Source organism: Syngnathoides biaculeatus, chromosome 23, assembly GCF_019802595.1.
Source record: "Syngnathoides biaculeatus isolate LvHL_M chromosome 23, ASM1980259v1, whole genome shotgun sequence".
Lineage (NCBI taxonomy): Eukaryota > Metazoa > Chordata > Actinopteri > Syngnathiformes > Syngnathidae > Syngnathoides > Syngnathoides biaculeatus.
This window is the reverse complement of record NC_084662.1, coordinates 16,707,125-16,725,807: the sequence shown is the minus strand read 5'-3', so window position 1 is coordinate 16,725,807 and position 18,683 is coordinate 16,707,125. Positions and strand designations below refer to the sequence as shown.

Below are 18,683 nucleotides of genomic sequence, written 5' to 3'. Positions count from 1 at the left end.
ATACATATCTACAACATAATTTTGCCTCCTTTAAATGAAAAGAGAGCCGTAGACATCTTGACTTAAGGTGAATTCAGGCCCGCAGCTAACAATTATTTTACTAATCTATTCATGCGCGGATTATAATTTTCCATTATCGATGAAGTGAATAAAAGAAATTAATTTACATCCCTTTTTATCAAGTTGATAAATTATGATTCAGTTCCTGGTTAGTTTAAAAGCAAGTGTTTTCAAATATTTTGGTTTAATTGAACACAAAGACAAGTCTCTTTTCATGGCAGACTACAGGAATATGGAAATTATTACTGCTAAGAAGCTAAAATTAAAAGATAAAAAATTAAGGATGAGTTCGCTTAATCATTAGCATAATTGTTGTCCATAAATGTGAAAATTGATTAGTTGTTGATGAATCAATGTATTGTTGCACTTCTCTGTCAATGAAAGATTTGTTGAGGTTATGACCACTCATAATCTAATCATAATGATCTCAAAATGATGAAATTATCTTTTTGACTAGGCAAAATTAAAATTTACAACAAGGCGGCACGGTGACTCAGCTGGTTAAACGTTGGCCTCACAGTTCTGAGGTCCCGGGTTCAATCCCGGACCCGCCTACGTTGAGTTTGCATGTTCTCCCCGTACTTGTGTGGGTTTCCTCCGGGTACTCCGGTTTCCTCCCACATCCCAAAAACATGCAAGATTAATTGGACACAGGTGTGATTGTGAGTGTGATTGGCTGTTTGTCTATATGTGCCCTGTGATTGGCTGGCAACCAGTTCAGGGTGTACCCCGCTTCCTGCCCGTTGGCAGCTGGGATAGGCTCCAGCACTCCCCGCGACCCTTGTGAGGATAAGCGGCAAAGTAAATGATTGGATGGATGGATATCGCCATCAAATCTCAAGTCCAGCTGTAAAACTTTAAGAAGGCTTGCCATATGTTCCCGTCCACAAGATGGCGCAGCTTCATCCTGTTTGAACTCCTGTCACAGGGCACAGCTGATGTTCATGCTTGGAGTAAAAATATTTAAGTATAAGTCACACGTAAGGTTATTGTTGTTTGTGCCTAAAAAGGCCATCTTATGGCCTTAAAATGTGTTAATCATATCTGTAAAACATACAAATTAGAAGCACTTTTTTTCATTATCTTGAACTAATTCAGCGGGTTTGTTCCTCAGTTCACATCACAAGCATCTACTTGAGTACAGCGTGATTATTTTTGCCACCGCCAGAAAGAAGCTGCTGAAATAAAGATCAGACCCATTTGTGTCGAGCGAATGGCATTAATGTGAAGTAAATATTCAGCTCAGTGTGCACGTTGACATGTTTTGTTGGAAGGCCGAGCCCCTGCTTGCCCTGCTGCTGTGCAGATAAGAGATAAGCGCTTGCGTGGTTGAATCAAAGTCAAAAGCGCCTGCGGTGTCTTATCAGCGCGCTATTGTATTAAGCACAATTAAAACACAACGGAAGCTGTTGCACACAATTAGACTATTGAACCTGCTCTAAGCGGTCATCTCATGCATGGTGGCCCTCAGAGTCATGGTATTAAAGTCATAATGTCTCAGTCGCGGTACACCAGAATTCACAACTCACTTTTCAATTTATTGACACAAAATTTCATTCATGCCGAACCTTATAAAACAAGACATTCCTCTCCTTTCAAAATATTCATCAGTGCAGATCACAATATCATATTCAAACTTTAAGATCATTGGGGATTCCAGTCCAACCTCATCTGTCAACATGTCCATCATTATGCCAATCATGAGGGGGCTTTGACCTGATCCCTGATGCACTCCCACTCCCATCTTAAATCCCAAGTGTCATCCCTATAGACATTCCAAAATAGATATTGTAATGAAAAATGCATATAACATTATTCACTTCAATGTCTATACGAAAAAATAAATGTGAGCGGAGAGCGCGTCATCCATGCGCAAAGTCGCTTAAGTGTCATTCTACGACATCCAAGTGGTCGCCATATTGGCTTGCATCTTCTGTTCTTGACGTTACCCGGACATTCGCCTATGAAAACACGCGGTGCACCCTAACTATGGGAGACAAACGCGCACCTTCTGACAAGGAAGCTCTTTTCGAAAAGGAGAACACCACACAACCGAGTGAAGTTACCGGGGCAATATTACACTATTGTTTCGAGCCCTCGGGGCAATATTACACTATAGTTTTGAGCCATATTCAGATGACATGCGATCACGGCCAAACCGCATCCCCATCCGATCCACTTCCGCGGCGGAGATGAGCCATCGCGGCTCATCGCAGCCGGCCGGTGTGGCTTATGACGGAGCCGAGCGGTGCTGCTTTAGGGGGTTGTTCATAGACGCCGCAGTACGCGATGGACAACACAGTCGAGCCGGGGCGCTTTACTGCGTCCACGCGGCTGAGTGAGGCATTCTCGGCTGGGTTCTTCAGATTCTGCGCAGCAGCCCAACGCCGTCCGACGCCACATCGACATATTTCGTACGTGGATCTTTTGTTACATTATGAGATTATGATTCCGTGGTCCGCCCCAAACTTATTTTTTTTAGTAGCTGTATACACACACACCTGTTATTTGGAACGCACAAAGCTCTCATGCTCCGTACCCGTGCAATCCATTTTTCACAACGAACCGGGTCTCTTGCAAACATATGAAGGGTAATTCCATTCTCCCGAGTGTTCAAGCAATGTCCAGCAATGCAATGAGCCGACATTTTGGGTAACACAAAGGAACAACGATCTACTTTCCCGCAAGTAAAAATAAAGGAAACACTGTCAATTACATCACTTCCTGCTTTTTCTCGAAAACGAATCCCTGAGATGATTTTCATGGCGGGAGTTACAAAAAGCTGTATACGTCAAAGTCACGTTTTGTGGTGAAAAAACCCATGGGCCGATATTGGCTCACGTTTTTTCATTAATAACATACTAAAAATCATCCATTTCATGACTGTAGCCCTTTAAACGCTTATGTCACAACCACAGCAGACTCCACCACCTAACACTTTCATACATGTACTGTGCAATTCTAACATACTTAACAGTTTCCCTCTGGGTAGCCTCTCATTGGCTTTCTCTTTAGTGACACAATGCAGCTCCTTCCCTGTATTTCTCAATCAACTCTTTCAAGGTAAATAATATATTTCTGGTTCTCTTCCTCCGTATGAAAGCCTACTGTTGCTCACAAGTACTTCTGTCCTGTTTCTACAATTTGCTACTCTGTCCAGTAACTTCATTGTGTCTCATCAAATGTATTTCTGTATATTTCCCAAAAATCTCCTTTGCTCTCGAAAATGGGCACCAACACAGTTTCCCCAATTCCTTGGGCATTTTCTCGGCCTTGTCAAAAAGTCCACAGCCACCTCTCCATACCTTCACAGATATGTCATTAGAACCAACAGTGACAATGTTGCATCATGCGACCAATGCATTGTGTCTGCACACGGCAAAAATTGTTGCTGCGAGTTGAATGCCACGGGGATCTCTCGTGATTGGTCCATCTTAGTCACATGCTGCGCTGCTTGTTGCGGAAGTAAAAATGGCACTCTCTCATTTTCATCATTCATCATTACCTCCTAGTATTCTTTCCAAGTATCCTACGCACCACTGCTACCTGGCAACACATTTCCATTGTGATGCTTAATCACCCTCACCTGCTGCACATCCTTACCATCAAGCTCTCTCTGGCTGGCCAATCCATGTAGCTCACTCGCTCCTTTTTTACTGTCCAACTTGGCAAGTCATTGATAGGGTCCGGGGGGCATCCGAATCAGATGCCGCAGCCACCTCATCTGGCTCCTCTCAATGCGGCTCGACGCTGAGCCCCTCCCGGGTGACCGAGCTTCTCACACTATCTCTAAGGGAGACCCCGGACACCCTGCGGAGGAAACTCAATTCGGCCGCTTGTATCCGAGATCTTGTTCTTTCGGTCACGACCCACAGCTCGTGCCCATAGGTGAGGATACGAACGTAGATCGACTGGTAAATTGAGAGCTTCACCTTTCGACTTTGCTCCCTCTTTACCATATTCATATTCATATTCCTGTTAAAATAACACCAATTAATGCCATGGCCTGCAGTCACATGTGATTGAGCTAAAAGCAGCCAGTGTGATGACACGTTTTTGTTGTTGTATTTTTCTGTCCCCCCAGGCGCCGTTTGCGTTAAATCTCATTAGCCGTAAGCTGACCATGGAGCCGAAGCTCACGGTCAACGCCAGAATCGTCCTGGTGGGGGCGTCGGACACGGGCCTGTCGTTCCTCGAGGTCCTTTGTTTCTGGTGCGTTGACTTCGAAAGCACTTTCCTGTTATCATTTGTATAATAATTTGTCAGGAGAATAGATTCTATTCATGGCTGGAGTTCCTCCAAAATCAGATTGTCCTGATTGGACGCCCCAGGCGTAGATTAAATGCTGGTGGCCATTAACCCCGTGAGCCCCCCACCCACAAACATCCACACACACACACACACACACACACACACCCCATCTGTGGGTCACGGAGAGTGCAAACTAGGCCGTCTTGGTGTGCATGAAGTGCCAGTGATGATCAAATCGGGAGGGCAACAACAACTCCCATAATGCACCACAACTGTAAACATGCAGTCGGGATTGCAGCTTCATAAATTGAATCCCATCTGTCAATCATCCTCTCCGTCATCTATTCTGTTGATCAACTTGTCTAGTAATTATATCCTCCTTGAAGAACCACTGACCTACATTTACACCTAAATTCTAGTAATTATTCCAATAATCTCTGTTAATCTATTCATCTCACTTGGCCACGAATATCCATCCATATTATAATTCTATATTTAGATTATATTTTTATTAATATTATAGCATTGACCAAGATCCCAAATAGCATGTACTAAATAACGACTTCACTCACTCTACAGAACAGGTGTCACACTCAAGGCCCGGGGGCCAGATCTGGCCCGCCACCTGATTTTATGTGGCCTGCAAAACCAAATCTAAAGTGTCAATTTCCATGATTCTTGTAAAAATCTGTACCACAATTTCAAATTGTCATATATCATACATGATAAAGTTGAGATATTACAAGCTTTTTTGTGAATAGTTGAAAAAAACACATTACCCTTGATTTCTGATTCCAAAAGTAGTTCATAAATTGATGATGTAAATATGGTGAGATGATTAAATATTTTTGTTCCTTGGTCGTGATGGCCCTTTACTCGTGAGAAAAATGAGTTTGACACCCCTGCTCTACAGATTCTGTGCGCTGTTGTGTCAGTGTAAATAAGTGTACAAGCGGTGGAAACTCCAGGATTTAAAAGAGGGTTTTGCGCTGTGAGTGATGGTTCTGATGGTTTTCACAAATGTATATTTCACACACAGCATCTCCGGTGTGTATGATGTAATTTATTTCAAGGTTGTGTTATTGTCACCACTGGATACTTCGATATGTACGTCCGTAGCGTCCGGCAGCTGCTGTTTTGGGTGAAGGACCAGCTGATGGCTGGCAGGCAGGAGAATGGGTGCTAGTTTGAAGTGTGCGGGCTGGCGACGTGGCGGCGGTGTCAATGTGGAGCCCAGCTGTTTGGTGGCGAGCGCGTCCAGCGCCAGCGACCTTTAATTGGCCTCCACCGTGCGGCCATCAGCGCCCTTGTTTGCCTCCGTTAACGAGTTGGCTAATGAGGTCGTTAGCGTACGCCCCAACTGGTGCCAGGTTTAAAGATGGCTGGGTGCGGACATGTGGGGCCTTGTACCAGGCTTGACCAAATTACTCCCGTCCCATTTTCTACTCCCTAATAGGTGGATAGGGATTTTTAGTCAGCTATTGAGGGAACAAAGTACACTAGATAAAATTCCTTTTGGAGTGACGAGGGAGTAGAGAATGAGTGAATGATTTGGAATATTTGCATTTGGAATCGTTCGTCATCCCCTCCTTCTGAATCAATATCCAGTGGTGGGTTTTTTTGAGATAGAAGCTGTTGTTCGTCTGATTTTTTTTTTTTTTTTGCCTTGATTTGCATGCCGACATTTTTAGATATGAGCATTGTATGGTGGCAGTGAACTGTGTATTGTTACTCAGTTGTTTACTTTCAAATCAAGCATAAAGCAATGAGGATTATGCATTGATTTATTAAAAATACCCCATAACCTCAATTAACACCATAACTCTCAACAGGCTAACAAATACTGTCATCACACATGTAGACAGACCATATCATTATTCTTGTAGGGATACGGTATATCCATCCATCCATCCATCCATCCATTTTCTTCATCGCTTATCCTCACGAGAGTCGCTGGAGCCTATCCCAGCTGTCAACAGGTACATCCTGAACTGGTTGCCAGCCAATCGGAGGGCACATGGTGACAAACATCCACACTCACAATCACTTTTTAGAGTGTCCAATGAATGTTGCATGTTCTTGGGATGTGGGAGGAAACCGGAGTGCCTGAAGGAAACCCGCGCAGGCACGGGGAGAACATGCAAACTCCACACAGTCGGGGTCGGGATCGAACCCGGGTCCTCAGAACTGTGAGGCCAACGCTTTACCAGCTGAGCCACCGTGCCGCCCTCCCGGGATATACTGTAGTTTTATTTTCTGCGAAGAATGCGTCTACTGTACACATCCATGTCTGTATTGTCATCCTCTTAGGTCCACATCAGACGGAGCAACATTTAATTGTATCAAAAATTTGCGGGAAAAATGGTTTTAATTCTCTACATTCTAATTATGTCATTACTTCATGGTTTTCCAAAGTACAATGCTATTGGGTGCCAGTTTTCTGAATTAAAAAACACATTATGAAACTTTTTTTTTTTTTTTTGGCACAGGTTAAAAAAAGATTAGGGCATTTCCATACCTTTTAATGCAAAAGATGATTTAAGAAGTGGCCAAAAGCCACCCGCCCCCACTGAAGTACAACGTACACTATACCTCCCCTCTGGGACAAGGTCAGACAGATAAAGGGGCGGGGTCACGCCGGCCGTCTGTTGGTGGTTGATAACGCTACGTCGGTTCATTTGCATGCAAACGGCCGTCGTGTGTCTCAGTCCTCCTGCCGCAGATTAGAATTTTGCACTGGGCTTTGTCTCATCATCATGGGATTAACATCATTATTATATATTTTCATTGTGGCTATATTAGACGCTGGTATCACATGCAACTTTTTTGAGTTGTTGTTCGTCATACCCCAAAAAGCACCAAATTTTCATTGTTGTTGTGTTTGAAAAAAAAAAAAAAAAGAAAAAAACTTAAAAATGAAAGCAAGCTAAAGTAACCTTTATGAGTACAGTACTACAATGGGGAAGTTCGTACTAATACTGTTATATATAGATGTGAGTCCAAATGGTTGTTTCTCGATATCACGGGTGTCAAAACTCATTTTTCTCACGGGCCACATTGTTTCCCTCAGAGGTCCATTATGACTGTGGAAAAAAAAAATGTTTAATCACCTCATCATGTTTGCATCATCAGTTTATGAGGTAGTTTTGGAATCAGAAATCAAGGGTATTGTGTTTTTCAACTATTCACGCTTGGTAACACAAAAATTCTTGTAATATCTCAACTTTATCATTTATGATAGATGATAATTTGAAATTGTGGTACAGATTTTGACAAGAATCATGGAAATTGACATTCTAGATTTGGCTTCGGGGCCCATAAAATCATGTGGCGGGCCACATCTGGTCCCCGGGCCTGGATTTTGACACCTGTGCTCTATATTTTATGCGTCCTGTGATTGGCTGGTGACCAGTTCAGGATGTACCTGTTGACAGCTGGGATAGGCTCCAGCGACTCTCGTGAGGATAAGCGATGAAGAAAATGGATGGATGGATGGATATACCGTATCCCTACAAGAATAATGATATGGTCTGTCTACATGTGTGATGACAGCGTGTACCCCGTTTTTCAGCAGACGTCAACTAAGATAGGCACCAGCACCTCCGCATCCCCAGTAAACTAAATTAGGTGGCACAGCTGGTAAAGCGTTGGCCTCAGTTCTGAGGTCCTGGGTTCGATCCTGGCCCCGCCTGTGTGGAGTTTGCATGTTCTCCCCGTGCCTGCGTGGGTTTCCTCCAGGCACTGCGGTTTCCTCCCACATCCCAAAAACATGCAACATTAATTGGGGACTCTAAATTGCCCCTAGGTCTGATTGTGTGTGCGGCTGTTTGTCTCTATGTGCCCTACGATTGGCTGGCAACCAGTTCAGGGTGTACCCCACCTCCTGCCCGTTGACAGCTGGGATAGGCTCCAGCACTCCCCGTGACCCTCGTGCGGATAAGCGGTAAGGGAAATGGATGGATGGATGTTTGACTTGACTGACATATGACAAACGACAGCCTTATACCACTCTCAGACATGGAACATAATAAATGCATAAGACAAGGCACCACTTTATGATCAATTCAACTCAAAGTGTCAGTCGTCTGTGCAGCCCTCACCTGAGATTCAACAACCTCACCCTCATCTCCACACACGGTTTCCCTGCGGACTGCAGCCTGACTGGCGCCGAGTTTCTCTCCACCAGGCAAGTGCACTCAGTAACATGAAAAAGAAAAATCACCGTAGTGCTAACGAATACAGAAAACAAACTGGGAGGACATCATGTCTATAACAAAAACACAAATAGAGGTTTGATAGGTAATGGGTGATATGAAACAAGAACTGAGGTGACAAGCAAGGCAATTAGTTGGCAATATTCCAACACATATAGTGAAGAAAATAAGTATTGGAACACCCTGCTATATTGTGAGTTCTCTCACTTATAAATTATGGAGCGGTCTGAAATTTTCATTGTAGGTGCATGCCCACTGCGAGAGAGATAATCTAAAAAGAAAAATCCAGAAATAACAATGTATGATTTTTTTTAACGATTTATTTGTGATACAGCTGCAAATAAGTATTTGAACACCTGTCTATCAGCTAGAATTCTGACCCACAAAGACCTGTTACCTTTGCCTTTAAAAGTCCACCTCCACTTCATGTATTATCCTGAATCAGCTGCATAAACACACCTGTCCACCCCATGCAATCAGTACGACTCAAACTTTTCAGGTCATTGACCAATTCCTGTCGTTTAGTCCTGGGCTGATTCCTCACCTTTCTAAGGATCATTGAGACCCCACGAGGTGATGTCCTGCATGGGGCTCCACTCCGATTGAGATTGACCGTCATGTTTAGCTTCTTCCATTTTCTAATAATTGCTCCAACAGTGGACCATTTTTCACCAAGCTGCTTGGCAATTTCTCCGTAGCCCTTTCCACATGTGTGGGGTTGTACAATATTGTCTGTGGTGTCTTTGGACAGCTCTTTGGTCTTGGTCATGTTACAATTTTGAGTCTTACTGATTGTATGGGGTGGACAGGTGTCTTTATGCAGCTAAAGACCTCACACAGATGAATCTGATTCAGGATAATACATGCAGTAGAGGTGGACTTTTAAAGGCGGACTAACAAGTCTTTGTGGGTCAGAATTCTAGCTGGTAGACAGGTGTTCAAATACTTATTTGCAGCTGTATCACACAAATAAATCGTTAAAAAAATCATACAATCTGATTTCTGGATTTTTCTTTTTTTGATTCTCTCTCTCACAGTGGACATGCACCTACAATAAAAATTTCAGACCCCTCCATGATTTCTAAGTGGGAGAACTTGCAATATAGTAGGGTGTTGAAATACTTATTTTCTTCACTGTCACTTCCATAACAAAATTTGGTGTGGCAAGGAGGTAAAGGAACTAAGCGAAAGAAAAATGTCACCAGAAGGGAGAAAAACACGACATTTACGCGTGGTCCAATCTGAGAACGCTTCAGTTTTTGCACAATGAATTGTCCTATAGCGCCAAGACCCACTTGTGTTCTGATCGTGCGGTTCGACCCACTTGCAGCCACGCCTACAGCAGCAGAGACATGGCGCAGCTGCCTCTGCGCTCCTGCGTGACCGAGGTCGCTGCCAAGATGGTCGCCATCCAGAGGAAGTCGAAACATGTGGTGGTGTCCAGTGGCGCCAAGATTCCCTACGATTACCTCGTCCTCTGCACGGGCCTACAGTACCAGGTCACTTTATTTGGCTCATCAATCATATGAGTAAAGATACAGGAAAAAGTATGTGAGCCCTTAGAAAAAGAATGTTTAAATTGCTCAGAAAATGTGATCAGACCATCGTTGTCACAACAGTGGACAAACACAGATGATAAAACACAAATAATGAATTAAAGGTCAACTGACATATAAAGCATAATTTTTAGTATGTTTTTAATTAAAAAAAAAAAAAGTCAGCCGCAATGGATCCATCTTTTTTTTTTTCACCACACGTCAGGACGTTGTCGTGTATGGATTTTTCCATCACCCGCCATGAAAATTCTCTCGAGGCATTTATGGTGGAGAAGAACCAGGAAGTGACATTTTTTGCATTAGAATACTCGTGTGTTTATATTGGTTTGTACCGGCAAATTACTCAAATACTCGGGAGGATGGATTCACTCTTCACACTTTTCTAAAAGACCCGGTTTGTCGTGAAAAATAGAAGGTGCAAAGGATGAGAGCTTTGTGGGTTCTAAATGACAGGTAGGTGTGTGTATAGAGCTATTAAAAAAATAGTTGGGGGGGACAACGACGTAATCTTTCTCTCAGAACGTAACAAAAGATCAGCGTCATAGTAACTTAATAAAGTTTGTAAGAAATGGGTGCTAAATACGTCGATGTGCGCGGACCGCCATTGTTCATCGCCGCGGGGGCCAGCGTCTGGTCGCTGCCGCCGGGGTCGGCGTTAGCCCTGATCCGGAGGTGGATCAGGCCGTGAGGTGGTTTGGCCGCGGGACGAGAAAGGACCCCCACCACCACCACCAGCCACCGGTGTCTGGGCACCCCTGAAGTAGTTACTTCGCCTGGCGTGGGTCCTCCTGAGTATGCTACATACTGTCTGGGAGTCTGTCGTTAATTAGAAGTGATCCACATATCATCTAAATACGGCTCAAAACGATAGGGTAATATTGTCCCGGTCACTTCACTGGATTGTGAGATGTTCTCTTCTTCGAAAAGAGCTTCCGTGTCAGGAGGGGCATCGGAAAAATCCGAAAATCTCTCTTGTTCGTCTCCCATAGTGGGTGGCACAGCGTCTTCTCAATGGCGACTGTCCAAGTGTGACATCTGCAAATGACGTCGCAGGCAATTTGGCCGCCACTGTGATGTCAAGTGAGACTTCCGCAACTTTGCGCATTGACACGCTCTCTTCTAACTTTTTTTTCATATAGACATTGAAGTGAATAATATTATAAGTAGTTTTTATAACAATATCTATTTTAAAATGCATATATGGCTGTCAGTTGACCTTTAATGTTTTTAATGGAGACATGTAAACCGGTATGTTTGCCAAACCCTCGATTAATGAGCCCTCACCAGCCAATTTCTGCTAAGAAGAAGCTAAAACCTGAATATAACCCAAAGTCCATCTTAAATCTTGTTTGTGAAGGTGCCGTGTCCAAAAGAAGTGACTCAAGACCAACTCAAAACAAACGATCAGCACGAGGTGCCCTCTTTTCCGCCCAGGTACACGGGCACCGTGCCCTCCAATTTCTTCACCCTAAACGACCCGCACGACTGCAACGCAGCTCGATCCTGGCTGCTCAAAAACTTTGTGAGGAGGAAAGGTACATCCACACGCGCAGTACTGTTCAGTTGCCAAATGGCATATTATCTTAAAATTGCTTAAAACCGATTAGACTGGTCGAGTCTTGTACTTGCAGTCACTTTTCATGAATACCAGGTCAAAATCTAGTTGAGTTATGCATAGTTTTAGTGAGGCAAGTCCTAAATCCTGAAATTGCCGGACTAAGTCGGACTCGAGTCAAGTCATGTGACTAGATTTCCCCACCTCTGTATCCTTGCACGGGCGTCTGACGCCATTGCCCCGCTGCAGATAACGTCATTGTCTATGGAAATGGACTTGACGTCTTCACCACCGTGGAGATGTTACTCCGGATTGGAGTCCGGGGCTCCTGCATCCACCTGGTGCTGACTCCTCCTCAGCGCACGCTGGCCGATGATTTGTCTCCTGTGAGTGATGTCACCAACGACCCACTTGTTGAGGGTGACGTCACCCGTGATCCACCTCGTGAGATCGATGTCCCCAATGAATTGACCTCTGAAAGTGATGTCACCAAAGAACCACCTCCTGAAACTAATGACCCAACTACCGGGCGTGACGTCACTGATGATTTGCCTCGCGAGGTTGACAACACCAAGGCTTCGCCGTCCGAGATTTACGACACCAATGATTTGCCTCCTGAGATTGATGAGACTAATGATTCGCGTCATGAGGGAGAGATCACCGATGAGTCGCCCCGTGAAAGTGACGCCACCATCGACCTGCCTCTCGAGGATGATGCCACCAATAATTCACCTCATGAAAGTGATGTCACCAATGACCAGCTTCCTGAAAATGAAGTCACCGATGATTCACCTCCTGAAAATGATATCACCAATGATTCACCTCCTGCAAGCGATGTTACCGATACACCCCTTGAGATTGACATCACAAACGATTTGCCTTCTGAAAGTGATACCATTAATGATGCGCCTCCTGACATTGACGACATCGATGATTTACCTCGTGAAAGCGACATCACCATTGATCTATCTCCTGAAAATGATACTACAAGTGATCCACCTCCTGAGAATGACGTCACCAATGATGCGCCTCCTGAAAGTGACGTCACCAGCGATCTTGAGATCGACGGCATTAATGAGTCGCCTCGTGAGGTTGGCGACGCCAATAATTCACCTCCTGATGACATCGCCAATGATTCACCCCCTGAGATTGATGTCAGCAATGATGTGCCTCCTGAAAGTGACGTCACCAGCGATCTTGAGATTGACGACAATAACGAGTCGCCTCGTGATATTGACGACACCAATAATTCACCCGCTGACGACGTCACCAATGATTCACCTCCTGAGATTGATGATATGGATGATTCGCCTCCTGAGATTGATGTCACCGATGATTTGCCTCACGAGGTTGATGACACCAAAGATTCACCATCTCAGGTTGATGACACCGACGATCGGTCTCCTGAGATTGATGACACTGACCCTTTGCCTTGTGAGGAAAGTGAGGTCAGGAGTGAGTCACCTCCTAAATCTGACGTCACCAACGAGTCGCCTCCTCAGATTGATGTCACCAACAATTCCCCTCCTGAGATCGACACCTCCAACGATTCGCCTCCTCAAATTGACCTCACCAACAACCCGGTTCCTGAGAATGGCACTTCCACAGACCCGCTTCCCAAAAGGAGCCTCACGAACGAACCAACATCTACAACCAGGGTGGTGAAGGACCCTCTTCCCGAAAGTCTCTTCGCTGATTTGTCGCCGACTGAGCCCAGCGGTTTGTATTTTTTCGATGCGGGGGTGGAGAGCGCGGTGATTGCGGCCATGAAGAAGGCTCAGATCCAAGTCCACCATGACTGCCTACTGACTCAGATGAATAACGGCGAACATCCGGATCCTCTCACGTCTGTTTCCTTCAGCACCGCCTCAGAACCTCTCCATCTGCCATGCGGCGTAAGTTTAATGTCACATCAAGCATTGACCCCAACGTAGACACAGACAGACAGATGTGGTACTTTATAAAAATATTTTCTCTCTCTTTTGGTTCATTTTACTTAATTCTACCACATATTCCTTCTAACACAGTGTTCATAGCTGCCATCCAGCGGCAGAATATCTGAAGTTTGTTCGTACCTCAAATTTTGCCTTCCGTCGCAAAGCAAATAAATGTACCAAGCAACAACTGGTAACTGAAAAACTCTTATGTTGATACATGTGGGGGATATAAATTCATAAAATAAGACCATCTGTCGTGATTGAATCACATTCACAAAGACTTAACATGACAATAAACAAACTAAATTAACGTATTAAAATCTTTCTTTGAAGAAGAAGAAGAAGGCTGATCGATTTGAGTAATACTACCGTAATTTCCAGCCTACAAGCCGCGACTTTTTTCGCAGGCTTTCAACCCTGCGGTTTATCCGGTGATGCTGCTAATTTGTGCATTTTTTCTAACAGCCGTAAGGGGGCACTCAAGCGGAAAAGATAAGAGTGAGACCGCTGGAATATATGTGCCGAGGAAGTCACTTTTGTGACCAGACCGGTGTCTGGCCCAGTTAGCGCTGCGCTAGGGTGTTACTACTGTGTCTCAGTGATTTTTACCGGTATGTTTTTTTATTGGCCCCGTTAGCACGGGGCTAGCGTTAGCGTGGCGCTAGCATTAGCATTAAAGTCCCTCTGTACCGTGTTTCTTTGTAAATATCTTGATTCAATTTGGGTTTCAATGTGGGTAATTGCAGCTTTTACACAGGTGCGGCATATGTATGTACCAAATGGTATTTCCTTTACAAATGTACTTAGTGAGGCTTGTTACCCGGTGCGCTCTGTAGGCCGGGAATTACGGTACTCTCTAATCTGAATAATGGCGTTGTCATGGAAGAGACATCATTTAGCTATTTCAGCATCCCCTGCAAATTTGTTGGCAAAAATCTTCACTTTTGTTGTGGGTTGAGGTTTTTCAATCGTGGTGCATTTACATGTCGTCTTCCTGTCAGGTGTTCATCAACCTGTCCAGCCGAGGCGTAGACTACGACGCCTTTCGGAGCATCAACAGCTCCTTCCTGGTGTTTGACGGCCGGCTGGTCATTGACAGCGCCTTCCGGACCAACGACACCGCCATCTGGGGTGCTGGCCCGCTAACCAAGTTCTCCCGCTCTTACTACAGCGACGAGTGGTCGCATGCCAACTTCAACTCCAAGGAGGTGGGCCAGGATCTGGCAGCTGTGTTGCTGAGGCACTTTGACCCCACGCTGGAAGCCCCCAGCGAGGCATCCGCCGCCAGGAATCGCCTCGTTCCCATTTACAAGCAGCCCAAAATCCAAGGTGCGCGTCAATGCAACACACCTATTACTATACATACCAAAAAACGAACCCTCATTTATTACGGGGGAATACATTCAAAATTCACCCACAAGACATGAAAATCTGTAGTAAAGGAGATCATGTATATTTTTTTTACTTAATTATTATGGCCCATGACCTTTTTAAGCCTTGCTGTCCATTTTTCAGATGCTTGCATCTTATACTGGAAATGACCTGGCCCAACAATATTACTAAGAAACTCATTTAGTTCTGGATAGCTTTCATAGATGTACAAGATGCAAATATACATTTAACTATTTACAACTACAAAGTAAGATAGTTGAAACATTTCTCCTTGCAATACTGTGATGTATAAATATGATTCATTTTTAGAAGCAGAACTGCTTTCCTCTACTTTCTGCTCTGTGTCAAGTTCTGATTTGGGCTGCTGTCCAGTGCACGGGTGGACCGATTCCAGTAGGCAACAGGGCGTCAGCCGCTTCAAAATCTTGAAAGAAACGACTTGAACATCACCTTAAACATAAATCTATGACAAAATAATCAAAATAATATAGCTGCAATACGTAATTGCTTGATTGACCTAATTTTAATATATTTACTAAAGTTAAACAAAAATTCTCTGACCTTTGCACCCTTACTTTTTTTTGTTGTTATGGGCCTCAGAGGAAAAATTTGGACATCCATCCATCCATTTTCCTAGCCGCTTATCCTCACAAGGGTTGCGGGGAAAGTTCGGACACTTCACCGTTTAACTTTTTCTCACTATGGAAATGGGAGAACACGGTATAAGGTCATTTTGAGAAACAAACAGAAGACTCTCACGCCGAAAGTTGTCCAAATAATAAGCAACACGTGCTTGTCTGTTGTGCTGTTTATTTGTCACTTTTTAGTTGTTTACCCCAAAACTGACACAAAACAAAAGAGAATTATATATTTAAGCACAAAAATCTTCAACCAATCCATATAATAATACAAGTCAGCTCACCAAAAGCTAGCATACAGTCCAAACTACCACAGATGCCTTAAAAGAAATTTCCATTTTGTTACGGTAATGGACCTTTCCGGTGGGGGTCTTAAGCTCCGCCCCCTTAGCCATGTCCCACAAGCTTCCAAAATGGCGACTGAGCAGAACATGTTTGAAGTCGATTCTCTACTGCGTATTCCAGATAATATTGGGGTATGTTTTTTTGCCAAATGCATCAGACTTGTCCAAGAGAGTTCTACAGAGAGGTCGCAAGGATATGCACACGGAATTAAGATTTTGGACGGAGCAGGACGCAATGTCAGAGTTACAGCGAAACGTTGGCAATCGATGTGAAAAGCTTTGATGCCTCACAAACTTCATATTGAAATCCAACAGGATAAAATAGTGGAATTGTAGTGCGTGTTTAAAGCAGGGTGAGTACTTTTTACTTGAAAGTATCACGAATAATGTCATTGTAGTGAGTGAGTGCATTCATTTGACTTGGCTCGTAATGGAACCCACTGCTCTGTCTTAAAAGTCCGATGTGATACAAATAGGCACATAGACATTTCTCTCGCATGACATCGCGCATTTACATATCCCTAACCCGACTCTTCGGTATAAAACATTCAACACTTCATTCAGCAGGTCAGTGATACACTAACAAAGTGAAAGTTGTTCTCCTGCAATGAATAAAGCACTGATAATGATTAAATCAAATTCAGAAAAGTTAGTTCTCACTGACTTACCTTCGAACATACAGCCTTGTGTTTGTTGATATTGTCCACATTTAGTTTTACATGCGCTCTTCCGTGAGCCTTAATCCATCGTAGACACTTCCTCAACTAGGCTTAGGAAAATGAATCAACCGGGCCCCTTGTGACCTAGCAGGATATCTTTAATCAGAATTGCATGTTCCCCGAGTGCATGTGAGGACCGTTTTCTTCGTAACATTAACTACTGACAACTAGCATTACTTGTGGGACAATGTGGCGAAAGGGGCGTGTCAAGCCAGGGGTTAAGACAATGCGGCTATCTGATTGGCTATTATTCTACAAGTGATTGACAGGTCAGAAAGGTCCATTCTCGACCTTCAAATGATTGCTGCTTTAACACACTTGGCCTTTTCTGCCTGTTCCGCTCGCTCTTAATTACACTGCATCTCTTGAAATAGATGTCAGTGTTGCCACCCGGCAAGTTCTGGAACAAGCTGGTACTACACCAAAGGCACACCGCTAAATTCAGACTTGGATGTACAGTGGCACCTCAATTTGATGGACCTGCAAACAATAGACTTCGGCTTAAAAAGACAAAAAAAAATAGTTTCAGTTGACAAAGTCTTTTATTCCAAAATCGGCCGCCGTTTTTCACTGGCAATGCGCCTCGACCAATCGACAGAGACAGGTACCCGTATTTACGAGTTAGGCCGCTGTTGTCGGATATAAGATGACTAAATTTGGACGTTCCTATGTGGTGACCATCTTGGCAGGGGTGACATCCCCGTCACAGGCAATGCAAGGACATGATCTTAGCATTGCCGTAGGCACACAGCTTAAAAAGGGCACGTTGTGTCGTACTATTCACACCAATGGCTGCTGTTTACTGGTGTCAATACTCATCTTGTAGTACGCGTGCATGTGGTTTTTTTTTTGTTTTTTTGTGCGAATCCCTTTTCTATGGCATCCAATTGTAACAACAGCAAAAAAAGTGGGCACGCTCACCTCGCATCTCATAATAGAGACCCTCAACTCGCCACTGCCACCAACAACAGCGGCGTATGCAATGATGCATGTAATTTATGGATCTTTTTCTAACGGCCGCCAGGGGCGCTCGAGCAGAAAAGTTAAGAGTTAGAGAGGTGGAATATATGTCGAGGAAGACGCAAGTTTAATGTCACTTCGTGCTTTGTGCATGAATAAAATTAGCACTGACAGACTCTCATCATGGAAAATGCGAGAAGAAATGCATGTGACGCAGCTTTCAAGTTAAAAGCAATCGAGCTGGCCGATAAAGAAGGAAACAGAACTGCTGCACGTAAACTTGGCCTAAATGAATCGATGGAAACGGCAGCGGGAAGAACTGGAACAATGTAAAAAGATGAAAAAAGCTTTCAGAGGTAATAAAAGCAGCTAGCCCGAACCGTGTTACTGTTGTGTTACTGCCGTGTCGCAGTGACTTTTACCGGTATGTTTTTTTTACACAGCCCTGTTAGTACTCTGTTACTACCATATTGCTGCTGTGTTGCTATCGCGTCACAGCCACTGTTTGGGAAGAAAAGCTAAGGTATATTATTAAAACTTTGAAAACTCTTTCTGTGTACCGTCTTTCTTTGTAAATATATCATGTTTCAATGTGGGCACATGCGGCTCATACACAGGTGCGGCTTATGTATGTACAAAATGATTTTTCATTTAAAAATGAACTAGATGAGGCTTATAATCAAGTGGATCTTATAGTCCAGAAATTACGGTACTTCAATTTAATGGACAATTGGCTACGAAAAATGACCCCTACCCTTATTAGTCTGTTGAATTGAGGTTCCACTGTATTTTTATCCATCAATTTAAATAAATATATATAAATATATATCACTTAAAAATCTTCAATATAGCGAGTGCGTGAACAGTCATATGTACATGTAAATACTGATAGCGGACGCTTACTTCAGGACACTATCACACAATATCCAATTTAATACAGTCGATCCTTATCAAGATAACCATGAAAATATGAGAAAAACTCATCAGTTTGATGGAGTACAAAGCGCATGTTATTACATTTCTAGTGAACGTTATTTTCCTTGTAAACACTCAGTGC

General features: G+C 43.7%; 1 protein-coding gene across 4 annotated transcripts in view; it reads left to right on the top strand.

Moving 5' to 3' along the window:
• The window catches only part of cfap61 (cilia and flagella associated protein 61), a 31,613-nt gene that overhangs the window by 10,084 nt on the left and 2,846 nt on the right, over positions 1–18,683 (top strand). For 3 of the 4 annotated variants that reach the window (XM_061813169.1, XM_061813168.1, XM_061813170.1), the window contains 6 exons: positions 4,145–4,272; positions 8,405–8,497; positions 9,856–10,024; positions 11,439–11,616; positions 11,886–13,531; positions 14,575–14,902. In XM_061813169.1, the coding sequence (XP_061669153.1) occupies positions 4,145–4,272; positions 8,405–8,497; positions 9,856–10,024; positions 11,439–11,616; positions 11,886–13,531; positions 14,575–14,902 (2,542 nt within the window). The remainder of the gene's footprint in view (positions 1–4,144; positions 4,273–8,404; positions 8,498–9,855; positions 10,025–11,438; positions 11,617–11,885; positions 13,532–14,574; positions 14,903–18,683) is intronic. The other variant, XR_009793916.1, reaches the window with a different exon arrangement.